Source organism: Rhinopithecus roxellana, chromosome 4 (genome assembly GCF_007565055.1).
Source record: "Rhinopithecus roxellana isolate Shanxi Qingling chromosome 4, ASM756505v1, whole genome shotgun sequence".
In the NCBI taxonomy this organism is placed as follows: Eukaryota; Metazoa; Chordata; class Mammalia; order Primates; family Cercopithecidae; genus Rhinopithecus; species Rhinopithecus roxellana.
Window position 1 is genome coordinate 157,976,320 of NC_044552.1, and position 14,180 is coordinate 157,990,499.

Genomic DNA, 14,180 nt, shown 5'->3' on the forward strand with positions numbered 1-14,180 from the left:
GACAATTTTTCCACGGACTTGGGTTGGGGGCAGGATGGTTTCAGGATGATTCAAGCGTATTACATTTATTGTACCCTTTATTTCTATTATTATTACATTGCAACATGTAATGAAATAATTATACAATACACCATAGTGTAGAATCAATGTGAGCCTGAGCTTGTCTTCCTGCAACTAGATGGTCCCATGTGGGGGTGATGGGAGACACTGACAGATCATCAGGCATTAGATTCTCATAAGGGGCCACAACCTAGATCCCGCGCATGTGCAGTTCACAATAGGGTTCGTGCTCCTATGAGCACCTAATGCTGCCACTTATCTAACAGGATGCAGAGCGCAGGCAGTAGTGCAAGCAATGGGGAGCGGCTGTAAATACAGAGGAAGCTTCACTCTCTCACCCGCCACTCACCTCCTGCTGTGCAGCCCAGTTCCTAACAGGCTACAAACCGGTATCAGTCTGTGGCCCAGGGGTTGAGGACCCCCACGTTAGAGCACTTTAAAACTCACACCAGGCCAGGCGAGGTGGCTCACACCTGTAATCCCAGCACTTTGGGGCACCAAGGCGGGCGGATCACTTGAGGTCAGGAGTTCAAGACCAGCCTGGTCAAATGGTGAAACCCCATCTCTACTAAAAATACAAAAAAAAAAAAAAAAAAAGATTAGCTGGACATGGTGGTGCCTGTGATCCAAGCTACTCAGGAGGCTGAGGCAGGAGAATGACTTAAACCCAGGGGGCGGAGGTTGCAGTGAGCCAAGATCACACCACTGCACTCCGGCCTGGGCAACAGGGTGAGATTCTGTCTCAAAAAAAAAAAAAAAAAAAAAAACTCACACCAACTATTATCTTCCCAAAAGGACTGAGAGACAACCATCTTCCTACAGCAACATATAAATAAATGTGCCCATTTCCAGGCTCCCTGCCAGCACTCTATGATTCAACCACTTAAATTTCTGCCAACTTCTCAAAGAAAAATGAGATCTCATAATTGCTCTGATTTGCATTTATACCTGGTGATGCGGCTTAGCTCTGTCTCGCCACCCAAATCTCATGATGAATTGTGATCCCGAGCGTTGGAGGTGGGGCCTGGTGGGAGGTAATTGGATCACAGAGCTGGTTTCTAATGGTTTAGCACCATCCCCAAGTGCTGTCTTGTGACAGCGTTCTCACGAGATCTGCTTGTTTAAAAGGGTGTAGCACCTCCCCACTCCTCTCCTGTCACTATGCGAAGAAGCTGCCTGCTTCCCCTTCACCTGCTGCCATGATTTTAAGTTTCCTGAGGCCTCCCCAGCCACGCTTCCTATACAGCCTTTGGAACTGTGAATCCAACCTCTCTCCATAAATTACCAAGTATCAGGTAGTTGTTTAAAGCAATGTGAGAAAGGCCTAATACACCTGGCTTACTAGTGAAGTTGTATCGACCGTCTGGATTTCTTCTTTTGTGAATTACCTGTTCTTTGACTTTGCCATTTTTCTCCTGGGTTGTTTGTTTTTCTTACCAATTTTTAAGAAAAACTCTCATCCTATTAGTACATTGACAAACATGCTGGAAATGTTTTTCCCAGTCTAGCATATGTCTTTTGTCTTTAGAACACCTTTTAGTCATTAAAAGGTATGTAATAAGAAATGTTCCTCTTCTCCTGTATGGCTTCCAGGTTTCCTTGAGGAAGGCTCTTCTAGATTATATCTACGTGTTACTAATTTTTTTTCCAACGTTCTCTTGTCTTTTTACTTTCAAATCTTAACTGAGCTGCAATTTCGATATGTGATCTAAAGGAGGGATTGAACTTTGTTTCCTAAGAGACAATAGCTACTTACACCCAATTTTTTGGTTGTAAGTTATCTTAAGTTACCATATATATTTGGATCTATTTCTATACTAGCTCTTCTGTTCCTCTTATCTGCTGGGAGCTCCAGTTCTTGTGGTCGTTTTGAAGGTTCACATTTTTTCCTTTCTAGCAAGATCAAAAGAAGTTTGTTCTGAGATGTCCTCTCAGAGCCACACACTCAGATCTCTCATCCTGGTCTCCATTTCAGCTCCAATCTGTCTGATGTGACCAGATGACTCACATAAAAACACAGCCCTGAGTGAATACACAGGCTCTGGAGCTGGCTGTCCACATTCAAATCCATAAGCACACCACCTCCAGCAAGGTGCTCATTGTGGAGGCTAAAGTAACTCCATTCTGGAGGCCAAACAGCCCTGCTGACTTCTGATTAACCCCAGTTTCAGGAAGGCCTCCAAGATTTCCAGTTTATCTACTGTTCCTCATGTAAGAGCAGGCACTTATCATGAATCCTCCCCTTAGGTCAAAAAATCTACTTCCATTGTCCTACACATCCCTTCTGAACCACCCCTTCCCTATGGTGTATGAGCCCTGGGTCCCGGGTGGGTAATGGCGGAGGGATTCATCTCATCTCGTGACTTCTGGAGATGTGGCTTCTATTCACAAGTCCCTATTAAATGTTCCTTTCTGAGAAACTGGGTGTCAGCCTCTTTCTTCAGCCTCTCAACTTCCTCGGACTCCGGGGGCAGATGTGCATAGACCCGCCCACTGTGGAACACAGATCCATTTTGCACTTCAGTTTCTTCATTTGTAACATGAGGGAAATGAAATCACCTACTTTAAAGGGTTGTTGAATGAATTAAATGAGATATTTTACTTTAAAACATTAGGCCTAGCACATGAATGTGCAACAAATTTAGGTATTTTTATTGTATATGCAAATTAGATTTGATTCGGGATTATCCCTATGCTACTGTCAATGTCACTCTCGTTCACTCATACAAACTGCTCTCTCCAGTTGAAGAAAGGGAGCCGTTACTGACAGTCCTGAAAGTATATATGATGACTCCCTCTGGAAGTTTCAAGCTGTGGGAAGGGGATTGGTCACATGTATTTGGGGGAAAAAATGAGATTGGAAACTGCTAGTTTATAAGAGTATCATCATCAACTTAACCTGTAAGTTACTTTTTAGTCATCTAGTTATCTTTGGTATCTCCCCCATAAGCATCCTTTCCTATTCCACGTGGCCAGCTTCCTAAAAACACCTTCTATCACATCACCTCCCCGTTACCATCACAAAAGATCTGTAATGGGTCCACTCCCCACCAGGAAATAACAACTCTCCTCCTCCCTGGCTTTCAAGGCCCACAGAACTTGGTCAAACTCAAACTCTGTCCAGTGAGGCCAAGCTCACAAATTATCCTTCAAGTAAGTTGTCTCCATCTGGCATTAGTCTACGTGGTACTATACTATACTAATACTATACTATACTGTACTGTACTGTACTGTACTATACTATACTACCATAAACTCAAGACATACTTCCATTAGCCAAAAACATTGAAATATTATAATAACATCAAGAAGAAAGCTACTTTTCCTTCTTTCTGAACATAACACTGACCAACAGGCTTACTTGTGGCCTTTCTCTGTGAGTTCTCAAAAGAGCACAATGAGGAAATTGGCCATCTCATCTGTAAGTTTCCTAAGTATATCACCAAAGGGTAACATTTGTCAGACCCAATAATTCACGACAATCCAGTGCTTTCTCAGATCTCAATCCCAGGCCCCAAATCCCTCTCACCAGGTTTTTCAGTCTGGATGGTCTCTTTGTAGAGAGAGAGGGAAATCAAACAGGAACTGGGCCTCAACCAGCAGACCTCGCACTCCCTTATCTTCTTACTCTAAGCACTGCTTTCTACAAAGCTCTTTTAACTGTGTTTAGGAATTTCCACGCAAAATGACAAGTGGGGGTTTCTTTTGTTTCGAGACAGCTGAACACAGTTGTCAGAGGCCAGTTCTCAGAAGAACCAGGGTTACAGGCGAGCAACCATCACCAGAATGGACTATCAAGTGGAGAGTACTGGAGCCTAGTGGAGAACCCCTGGGACGAAGCCAGGTCAAAAAAAGAAAAGGAAACAAGAGAGGGGCAGAGAGCGGCTAGGAGCCCTGAGGGACTTCGTATTCCCTTGAAAGGGGTGGTGGGAATGCCACTGCTGCCCCTCGCCTCTGTGGCCAACTGCTGGTACCCAAACTGTGACAGAGCTTTCCTGCCCTCGCAAACCCAAACACTGGTGCGGGCAGCAATTTGGGGATGTCCTGAGGGCATTACATCAGACTACCGCTTGTGCCAGGTTGCTCACCCTCCAGTGGACCTGGGTGGCAGCAGCAGCGGTAGCGGGCATCATACTAAGGGCAAAGCCCTTGGAGGACTGCCTGGGGAAGCTCAGCACTGATGTCTCTAATCACCAGAGGCCCCACAGACCTTTCTTGGCGCCTGCTGAGACTGCAGCAGCAACACAAGGCTGGCTAGACCCAGGGGAGCTACGGGGTTCCCAGAGGCCTACCCTCAGGGAGTGCTGCTCCTAAGGGAAGAAAGAGTCCAGTATGCCAAGGGGGCACCCCTTGGGACAAAGGAGACCAGAGCATTCACTTTCCTGTGCCCAGGAGCATGGCTTGTGGGCTGAGAGACTGTGCCACCTGCAGCAGACACAGGGGTGCTGTACTCAGCTCTGCAAGGGAGGAGCATGCTTCCAGCCCAGGAGCCAGGTGGTCTCAGTGCTTGGGCACGGATGTGGGGAGTGGGACTTCTCCTCTCCTACCCTCCACCCACTGCTGTTGGGCACAGTCGTGGCTGCTCCCACAGGTTGGCACAGGCACACGGGACAGTGGCCATTCTGTGGCTGTTAGGCACAGCTGTTTCCACTGGCAGTGTACCCACTGGGCCAGGACTTGTATAAAAGGTGGGGCCCCACCCTCTACACAGACCCACAGCATCCCTGTGGCAAAGAGCAGGAGAGCTACAAATCTGTGTGCTTTGGGTTGAGGGAGGAGGCTCAATGCAGAAGACAAGTTGGTAGTAAGCCATGGGACAGGTGTCTCTCATGGCACTCACTACACTGCAGCCTGAGACAGACAGCGATATTCTCATGTTCTGAATGTCCCCAGCACCAGGACGGGGTGTGACAGGGAGGCAGATTGTATTCCTATCTGCCCAGGCCATAGAGCCGGGGCAGTCCCCACACCTCCCCACAGACACCTTGGCAACTTCTACAGAGCTCCCCCTGCTACCCGTGTTAGGGCTGGTGCTTGAATCACTGCAGTATCCAAGAGAATTGGCAGTTCAGTTTAGCTTTCTCCCCTACTCAGGGGTTGAGCAGGGAGCTCAGGCCACTGTGCATTCCACAGACCACGTCACTGCCTGAAGCAACAGAGCTTCCCCCATAAACAAAGGTCACGCATAAACCCATCGGATTCCACTGCAGCTAGCTTCTACCAGTAAATACCACCTGCTGGCCTGCACAACCCAATATAAATTCTGCTGCCAGAAGTGCAAAGCAAAGGAGAACAAGATAACTTCCTGAGAACTCTGCCTTCCAGGCCCAACGGGAGATGGGTGAGGACCTTGCTCACACACCCAGCACATCACTACTATCACTAGCATTTGAGAAAGCTACCACAAAAAGGCCATCTATAACCAAGAAACTCAGAGTCTTTGTCACTGAAAGCACCCAGAACTGAAGTCAAACAACTATATACAACATACATTATATTCACATTCTCAAGGGAAAAAAAATTCTGCCAAAGTAAATTTAAAAATAAAGAAGAGATAGTTTATCCAGATGAGAATGAAGCAGAGTAACAACTCTAGAAGTATTTAAAAAAAAAAAAAAAAAAAAAAAGAGTGCTGCAACATCCCCAAGACTCACACTAACTCTCCAGCAGTGGACCCTAATGAAAATGAAATCCTTGAAATACCAGATAAGGAATTCAAAATACTGATTTTAAAGAAACACAATAAGATCCAAGAGAAAGTCAAAAAACTAACACAAATCAGAAAAACAATACAGGATCTAAATTAAAATTTTACTAGAGATAGCTATTTTTTAGAAAACCAGACAGAAATTCCAGAAATAAAAAATTCATTGTAGGAATTACAAAATACAATTGAAAGCTTGAACAGCAGACTAGACCAGCAGAAAAGAGAATCTGATAGCTTAAAGACAGGTTTGAATTAACCCAGATAAAAGATATAAAACTCACATATCTTAAAAAAAAAAAGATCCAACCATATGTTGCTTACAGAAAACCACCTAACTGGTAAAAAAAAAAAAGACTCAAGGTAAAGAGGTAGGAAAAGATATTCCATGCAAACAGAAACCAAAAGTGAGCAGGAGAAGAAATACTTGGACAAAACAGCCTTTTAAGTCAACAACAGTTAAAAGAGAAAACAAAAAGAAGACCATTAAATAATGATAAAGGGATCAATTCAACAAGATATAACCATCCTAAATACAAATGCACCCCACACCAAAGCACTCAGATTCATAAAATAATTACCACTAGACCTAAGAGGAGACAGACAGCAACGTAATAATAATGAGAGACTTCAACACCTCACTAAGAGCAGTAGAAAGATAATCGAGACAGAAAATCAACAATAAAACACTGAACTTAAATTGGACTCAGGATTAAATGGGCCTAAAAGATATTTAAAGAACATTCTACCCAACAACCACAGGACATACATTCCTCTTAGCACATGGAACACTCTCCAGGATAGACCATATATTAGGCCACAAAACAAGTCTCAATACATTTTAAAAACTGAAATCGTATCAACTATCTTCCCAGATCACAGTGGAATAAAACTAGAAATCAATTCCAAGAGGAGAACTCTCAAAACTACACAAATCCATGGACATTAAACAACCTGCTCCTGAACAACCTTTGGGTCAATGACAAAGTTAGGATGAAATGTAAAAATTTTTTGAAATGAATATAAATAGAGACATAATAGACCAAAACCTCTGGAATACAGCAAAGCAGCGGTAAGACGAAGTTTATAGCACTAAATGCCTACATCAAAAAGAAAGATCACAAATTAATGACCTAATGTAACCCTCATGGCACTTGAAAAAAAAAAAAGAACAAACCAAATTGAAACCTAACAGAAGAAATAACAAAAATCAGAGCAGAACTAAATGAAACTAAGACCCCACCCCCAAAAAATGCAAAGTATCAACAAAACAAAGTTGGTTCTTTGAAAAGATAAACAAAATCAATGGATCACTACTCAACCAAAAAAAGAAGAGACGCAATTCAAACAAGCACAATCAGAAATGAAAAAGTAGACATTAAAACTGGTACTATGGAGAGACAAAAGATCATCAGAGGCTACTATAAACATCTCTACACTCAAAAACTAGAAAACCTAGAGGAAATGGATACAATCCTGGAAACATACAACCTCCCAGTATTGAATCGGAAGAAACAGAAATCCTGAAAAGACCAATAACAAGTAGTGAGATTGAATCAGTACTTTAAAAATCTCTCAAGAAAAAGCACAGAACCAGACAGATTGAGAGCCAAATTCTACCAAAGGTACAAAGAACTGGTACGAATCCCACCGAAACTGCTCGCTGCAAAAAAATAAAATAAACTCAGGTTGGAGGGAATCCTCCCTAACTTGTTCTATGAAGCCAGTAACACCCTAATACCAAAGCAAGGCAAGGACACAACAAAAAAGGAAAACTACACGCCAATATCCCTAATGAATACATGCAAAAATCATGGCCTAGAAGAATTAGTATTGTTAACATGACCATAATGACCAAAGCAATCTGCAGATTCAATGCAGTTTTTATCAAGGTACCAAAGTCATTTTTCACGGAATTAGAAAAACAATCCTAAAATTCATATGGAACCATATGAGTAGCCAAAGCCTGAATAGCAAAAGCAAATAACAAAGCCAGAGGCATCATGTTACCCGACTTCAAATTATACCTGAAGGCTATAGTAATCAAACAGCATGGTACTGATATAAAAATAGGCACACAGATCAGTGGAACAGAATAGAGAACCCAGAGTCAAAGCCACATACTTACAACCAACTGATCTTTGACAAAGTGGACAAAAACATAACACTGGGGAAGGGATACCCTATTCAATAAATGGTGCTGGGAAAACTGGACAGCCATATGCAGAAGAATGAAACTAGATCCCTATCTCTCACCATATACAAAAGTTGGAGACTTAAATGTAAGATCTGAAACTATGAATATTCTAGAAGAAAACCCAGGAAACACTATCCTGGACATTGGCCTAGACGAATATTTCATAACTAAAACCTCAAAAGCAAATGCAACAAAACAAAAATAGACAAGATTTAATTAAACTAAAAAGCTTCTGCACAGCAGAGTAAACAGAAAACCTACAGAACGGGTGAAAATATTTGCAAACTGTGCGTCTGACAAAGGACTGACATCCAGAATCTACAAGGAACTCAAAACAATTCAAAAAGGAAAAAGAACCCCTTTAAAAACAGGGCAAAGAACATACACAGACATTTCTCTAAAGACATACAAATGGCCAACAAGCATATGTAAAAATGTTCCACATCCCTAATCATTAGAGAAAGGCAAATTAAAACCACAATGAGACATCATCTTACACCCACTGGAATGGCAATTATTAAAAAGTCAAAAAGCAAAAGATGTTGGGAAGAATGTAGAAAAATGGGAATGCTTACATACTGTTGGTGGGAATGCAAATTAGGATATCCTCTATGGAAAACAGTATAGAGATCTATCAAGGAACTAAAAATAGAACTACCATTCCATCCAGCAATCCCACTATTGACTATACACCTGAAGGAAAAAAATCATCATATCAGAAAGATACCTGCACTCAATATTTATCACAGCACTATTCACAACTGCAAAGACGTGGAATCAACCTAAGTGTCCATCAATGGATGACTGGATAACAAAAAATGTGGTGTGTGTGTGTGTGATTTCATTCTTTTTTATGGTCAAATTCCACACCTTGGCCATAAAAAAGAATGAAATCACATGTTTTGCAGCAACATGAATTAAACAACAGCCCATTATCCTAAGTAAAATAACTCAGAAAGAGAACATCAAATACCACATGTTCTCACTTGTAAGTAGGAACTAAACAATATGTACACATGGACATGGACAGTGGAGTAACAGACACTGGAGACTCAGAGAGGTTGAGGGGTGAGGAATTAGAAATTATCTACTGGGTACAATGTACACTATTCAGGTGACAGGTATTAAAAACCCAAATTTACGACTATGCAATATATCCATGTAACAAACTGCCCTTGAACACCCAAATCTGTAAAAATGTAAAAATGTTTAAAACACAAAACAAAATGACAGAGCTACCACAGTAAGCTTCTCTCCCAAATCCAAAAGCCGAGCTAGCATCCTCTTCTAGTTATCAGACGATCCCTAGTCACATACCATCACCATGTCATGACCATCCATTGTGGTCAAACCTCATTATTCTAACTGCCTTAGTGAAAGGTCACCACAGACATCCATGTTGCCAAATCCAAGGGCAATGTGTTCTGCTTTTCTGTCCGCCCTGCATCCCCTCCTTCAGGTATCTGCCCTGACCCCACTCCATGTAACCTGGTGCTATCAATCCACTTGGATTCATATTCTTCACAGGAGGATAGCGATCCTGATCCAAAAGGCATACATTTGTGGAAATGAAATGAACCCTAGGAAAGAAGGGGCTGCACCTTTTTCTCTGAGACTGCCAATCAGGACTATTTAACCTTTAATGTAAGCCTAACTCCAGTGACCATCTTTGATGGCAGACACACTGTCTGGGAACCACAGCCAAAACTGGAAGGTACAAAGGAGTGGGAGTGAGGGGAGCACTAAAGGAAATGGGGGCTGGGGGAGAATGTAAAAACAGGGTTTAAGAAAAATGTGGGTGAGAAGGGAGAGCCATCTAGGAGACATCTTTCAATATCAAATACACATCTACATAATTCTTCATAAGGGTTGTCTGCATAGTATCCACTAGACAGAACTAACCTAGTTTTAGCTCATACTAGACATTCAAACTGTTATCATTTTTAACTACTAACAAATGTGTATTATGTATTATAAACATTTATAATTTATAAACATTCATAATTTTTGTATAGCTATATACATATATATAGCTATACACAGTCATTTTTGCAAACTTGGGGAATCATATTGTCAATCCAGTAATTTAAGGTCGTTTTACTTACCCACTGAATGATAAGTGTGTGTCTTCAAGTCGTGCATACAAACAGCACTTGATGGCCCGCACTGGACAATATCCACACTTCCGCAGATGTTGATTTTATAAAGTACATTATTTTTGGTATCAACAGCTTCCCATGTATAACTGGAAAGGAAGAAAAACAACTTGTCACTGTCACTGATTTATCAAAAATTAAACTTCTCTCTAGTTTTATTCAAGTCACATTTGCTTAAAACTGCCACAAACTAGAAAATACACTTTCCTTAGCCAAAAACACTAAAAAGTCAAGTATGTTAAGTTGCAAAGAAGCCAGGGCAGAAACTACTAACACCATCTGTTTCTGGTTCAATCCACTCTGAAGCTACCTCAGGACTCAAAGATCATCAAAATAGAAATATCTGGCTGGGCGAGGTGGCTCAGGCCTGTAATTCCAACACTTTGGGTGGCTGAGGAGGGTGGATCACAAGGTCAGGCGTTCGAGATCAGTATGGCCAACATAATGAAACCCCGTCTCTACTAAAATTACAAAAATTAGCTGGGCGTGGTGGCACATGCCTGTAATCCCAGCTACCTGGGAGGCTGAGGCAGGAGAATTGCTTCAACCTGGGAGGTGGAGGTTGCAGTGAGCCGAGATTGCGCCACTGCACTCCAGCTTGGTCAACAGTGCAAGACTCTGTCTCAAAAAAAAAAAAAAAGAAAGAAAGAAATATCTTACCATTAATTTAAGAATATCAACTCAGATCAGTGTATTGGTCTGTTCTCACACTGCTAATAAAGACATACTCAAGACTGGGTAATTTATAAAGGAAAGAGGTTTAATTGACTCATAGTTAAGCATGGCTAGGGAGGCCTCAAGAAACTTACAATCACGACAGACGGGGAAGCAAACACATCTTTTTTCAGCAAGCAGAAGTGCAGAGCAAGAGGGGAAAAAGCCCCTTATAAAACCATCAGATCTCGTGAGAACTCACTCATGATCAGGAGAACAGCATGAGGGTAACCCCTGCCATGATTCAATTACTTCCCACTAGGTCCCTCCCACGACACATGGGGATTATGGGAACTACAAGCTGAGATTTGGGTAGAGACACGGCCAAACCATATTAATTAGTAACTGCTCAAGACTCATGCTGAATATAAGATAGTAATAGCCTTTCCAATCACACCAAAATGCTGAAAAGCCAAAGGATTTTTTAACTCTATTTTATTAAAAAGCTAGCTATGGCACGAAAGGCAGCTCCACTTCTGCTTTTTCCTCTTAGAGCTGTAGTTCAGATCTGAACTTGCAAGACAGAACTGTGCAATGAGTCAACTATCAGATTCGAAATCACACAAAATTCACTACACCAAGCATTAACACTCATTGTTCAAACCTCTGGCAAAGCAGATAGTGAGTAATTGCTAATGTATCAACCAGTATACTTGGGACAAAATAGGTGGTTTCCCGGTTCTGCGAAAACAATTCTTCTCAAATGTCTACTCTGCCCTGGGGAGAATGTTTTGTCCATTTTGAAAAATGGGGATCAACTCCTCAGCAGGAGTAAAAACAGAAAAGGAAGAAAGTGACTTAAAACGTCCTTGCAAAATGTAAAAAATAAAGGCTGGGTTCACGCCATTCTCCTGCCTCAGCCTCCCGAGTAGCTGGGACTACAGGCACCCGCCACCACGCCTGGCTAATTTTTTATATTTTTAGTAGAGACGGGGTTTCACCATGTTAGTCAGGATGGTCTTGATCTCCTGACCTCGTGAACCCGCCCACTTCAGCCTCCCAAAGTGCTGGGATTACAGGCATGAGCCACTGCGCCTGGCCGGCTATGCTTTCCTTAAAAGAAATCCAGCATTTTTGCAAAGGGGATATTTAAATAAGGTAAAGAATGTGTGTGCTTGGGGAGCAGAATCAAGATTTTAAAAAGAATAAAATGAGGGATATTGTCCTGATAATCTGGAAATCAGGGCTGCTAGAGAGAAAAGTGTTGCTCTATTCAATTATATCATTTTCTCTATTTGCATTTCATACTTGTTTTGTCAAGATTCATCAAATGTAAGTGGTTATGGGAGTAGGAAAGGAGGAGCCTATTAAAATACTTGAACACTGACTTTTTTCAGGGGGTTGATTTAACCACTCAGCACAAGGCAGCCCTCCTCCAGGCCTGGCAACCTCAATGCCATTCAAAGCCATCAGCAGCACTTGAGGCAAAGGCACCAATATCTCAGAGTTCTTAGTCACAGCTTTAAAACGAAGAATGGTCACAATAGGTTTCTAAACTTCACTCCAAAGACACCTGCAAGCTGTCAGTACTTAAAACATTCTGATGTTTCAACGGACATTATGTCTCCTTTAAAACAAATTAATGGTAGGGCGTGGTGGCTCACGCCTGTAATTGCAGCACTTTGAGAGGCTGAGGCAGGCAGATCATGAGGTCAGGAGTTCAAGATCAGCCTGATCAATATGGTAAAACCCGGTCTCTACTAAAAATACAAAAATTAGCCGGGTGTGGTGGTGCGCACCTGTAGTCCCAGCTACTTGGGAGGCTGAGGCAGGAGAATCGCTTGAACCTGGGAGGTGGAGGTTGCAGTGAGCTGAGACTGCGCCACTGCACTCCAGCCTGGGCAACAGAGCAAGACTCTGTCTCAAAAAAAAAAAAAAAGGAAAAGAAAAAACTAAACTAATATGCCTAGCCCCTAGTATCAACAGGAGCTCAGAAACCGTCATGTGGTTTAAATAATCTATCTGAAAATTTATGAAGAATATTCCAAAAACTATTATGTACTCTGGTATGCACTCTGGTTAAACTATCACTAGACATGCTTCCACTAAAGTAAATATTTTTTAAAGACTATTTCATAATAAACTTAAAATCATATAAATAACTGATAACAAGTTTTAAGAAATCACATGTTTGAAACTAAAGGATTCTAAATTTCTTTCCACATTAAAGGCCAAGCCCCTAGAATGGCCTAAGCTAAAATCATTCTTAAATTGGTATTAAAGTTTAAAAGCACCATGATCACATGATAGAACTAGAAAATGGCTTCAGAAGCAATAAAATTATTACAGACTAAATAAAATTTAATGATATATTTGAGGAATAATAAATTTTTTGTCTGAAAGTTTGTCTATTAGAAAATTCTCTACCCGAAGTGCACATATACAGCCAGAATTAGGCAACTATTCCACAACAGTATGGTTCATTTAACAGCCAAGCAAATGAAACCATTCAGCTGAGATTCCCAGAAAAAGCCTACATTCTAGACTAAGTTATCTGAGCTTACACAAGTAAAGACTTAAGAAAAAAACTGACAGAAAAAAAAAAAAAAAGGAGATCAACATATTCAATCAGAGAAAACTAAGCTGTAATACTAAGATGTTAAATGTTAGCAACAAACAAGCTTCTGGAAGAAAGTATCTGCAAGCTGTGTGGAAACACAGTCTTCACTCAAACACACACACACACATGAAGGAATGTGTTGAATACATTTTCTGGAAGAAAGAACTTCAGGCCATGTGCGGGTGGCTTATGCCTGTAATCCCAGCACTTTGGGAGGACAAGGTGGGAGGATCACTTGAGGTCGGGACGTCAAGACCATTCTGGCCAACATGGTGAAACCCTGACTCTACTAAAAAAAAAAAAAAAAACCACAAAAATTAGCCAGGCATGGCCGATAGTCCCAGCTACTCGGGAGGCTGAGGCACAAGAATAGCTTGAATCCAGGAGGTGGAGGTTGCAGTGAGCCAAGATCGCACCACTGCACTCCAGACTGGGTGACAGAGTGAGATTCCCTCCATCTAAAAAAAACAAAGAAGCTCTGCAGCAGGATAGGTAAAAAAGCCCAGTGAGCATTTTCTTGAAACTCTGTCAAGTCTTCTAAAAGTCACTGACGCTATGCTGTATTCCATCTCGACTGAAGGAAACCAGCAGGACACAGGAGGAGGAGCGGGGAGAACTGCAAAGGCCCAGAGAAGCAGCTTGTCCACTGGAAACAACCCAGGATCCCTGCCCATTGTCCCAGCCTTGCAAAATCCAGTGACCATCCTCAAGGGAGGCAGCCTGATTTCAGTTAGAATCGCTCTTCTGGATGCAAAACCATCTGTCCAAGAACCTTGGTTCTTCAAAACC

The 14,180-nt window shown here is 41.8% G+C and overlaps 1 protein-coding gene across 1 annotated transcript in view; it reads right to left on the reverse strand.

The window, feature by feature from the left end:
- Positions 1 to 14,180, reverse strand: part of IGF2R (insulin like growth factor 2 receptor) — a 135,018-nt gene that overhangs the window by 104,361 nt on the left and 16,477 nt on the right. Inside the window, exon 2 of the mRNA XM_030929460.1 lies at positions 10,067 to 10,206. Coding sequence (XP_030785320.1) covers positions 10,067 to 10,206 — 140 coding nt within the window. The remainder of the gene's footprint in view (positions 1 to 10,066; positions 10,207 to 14,180) is intronic.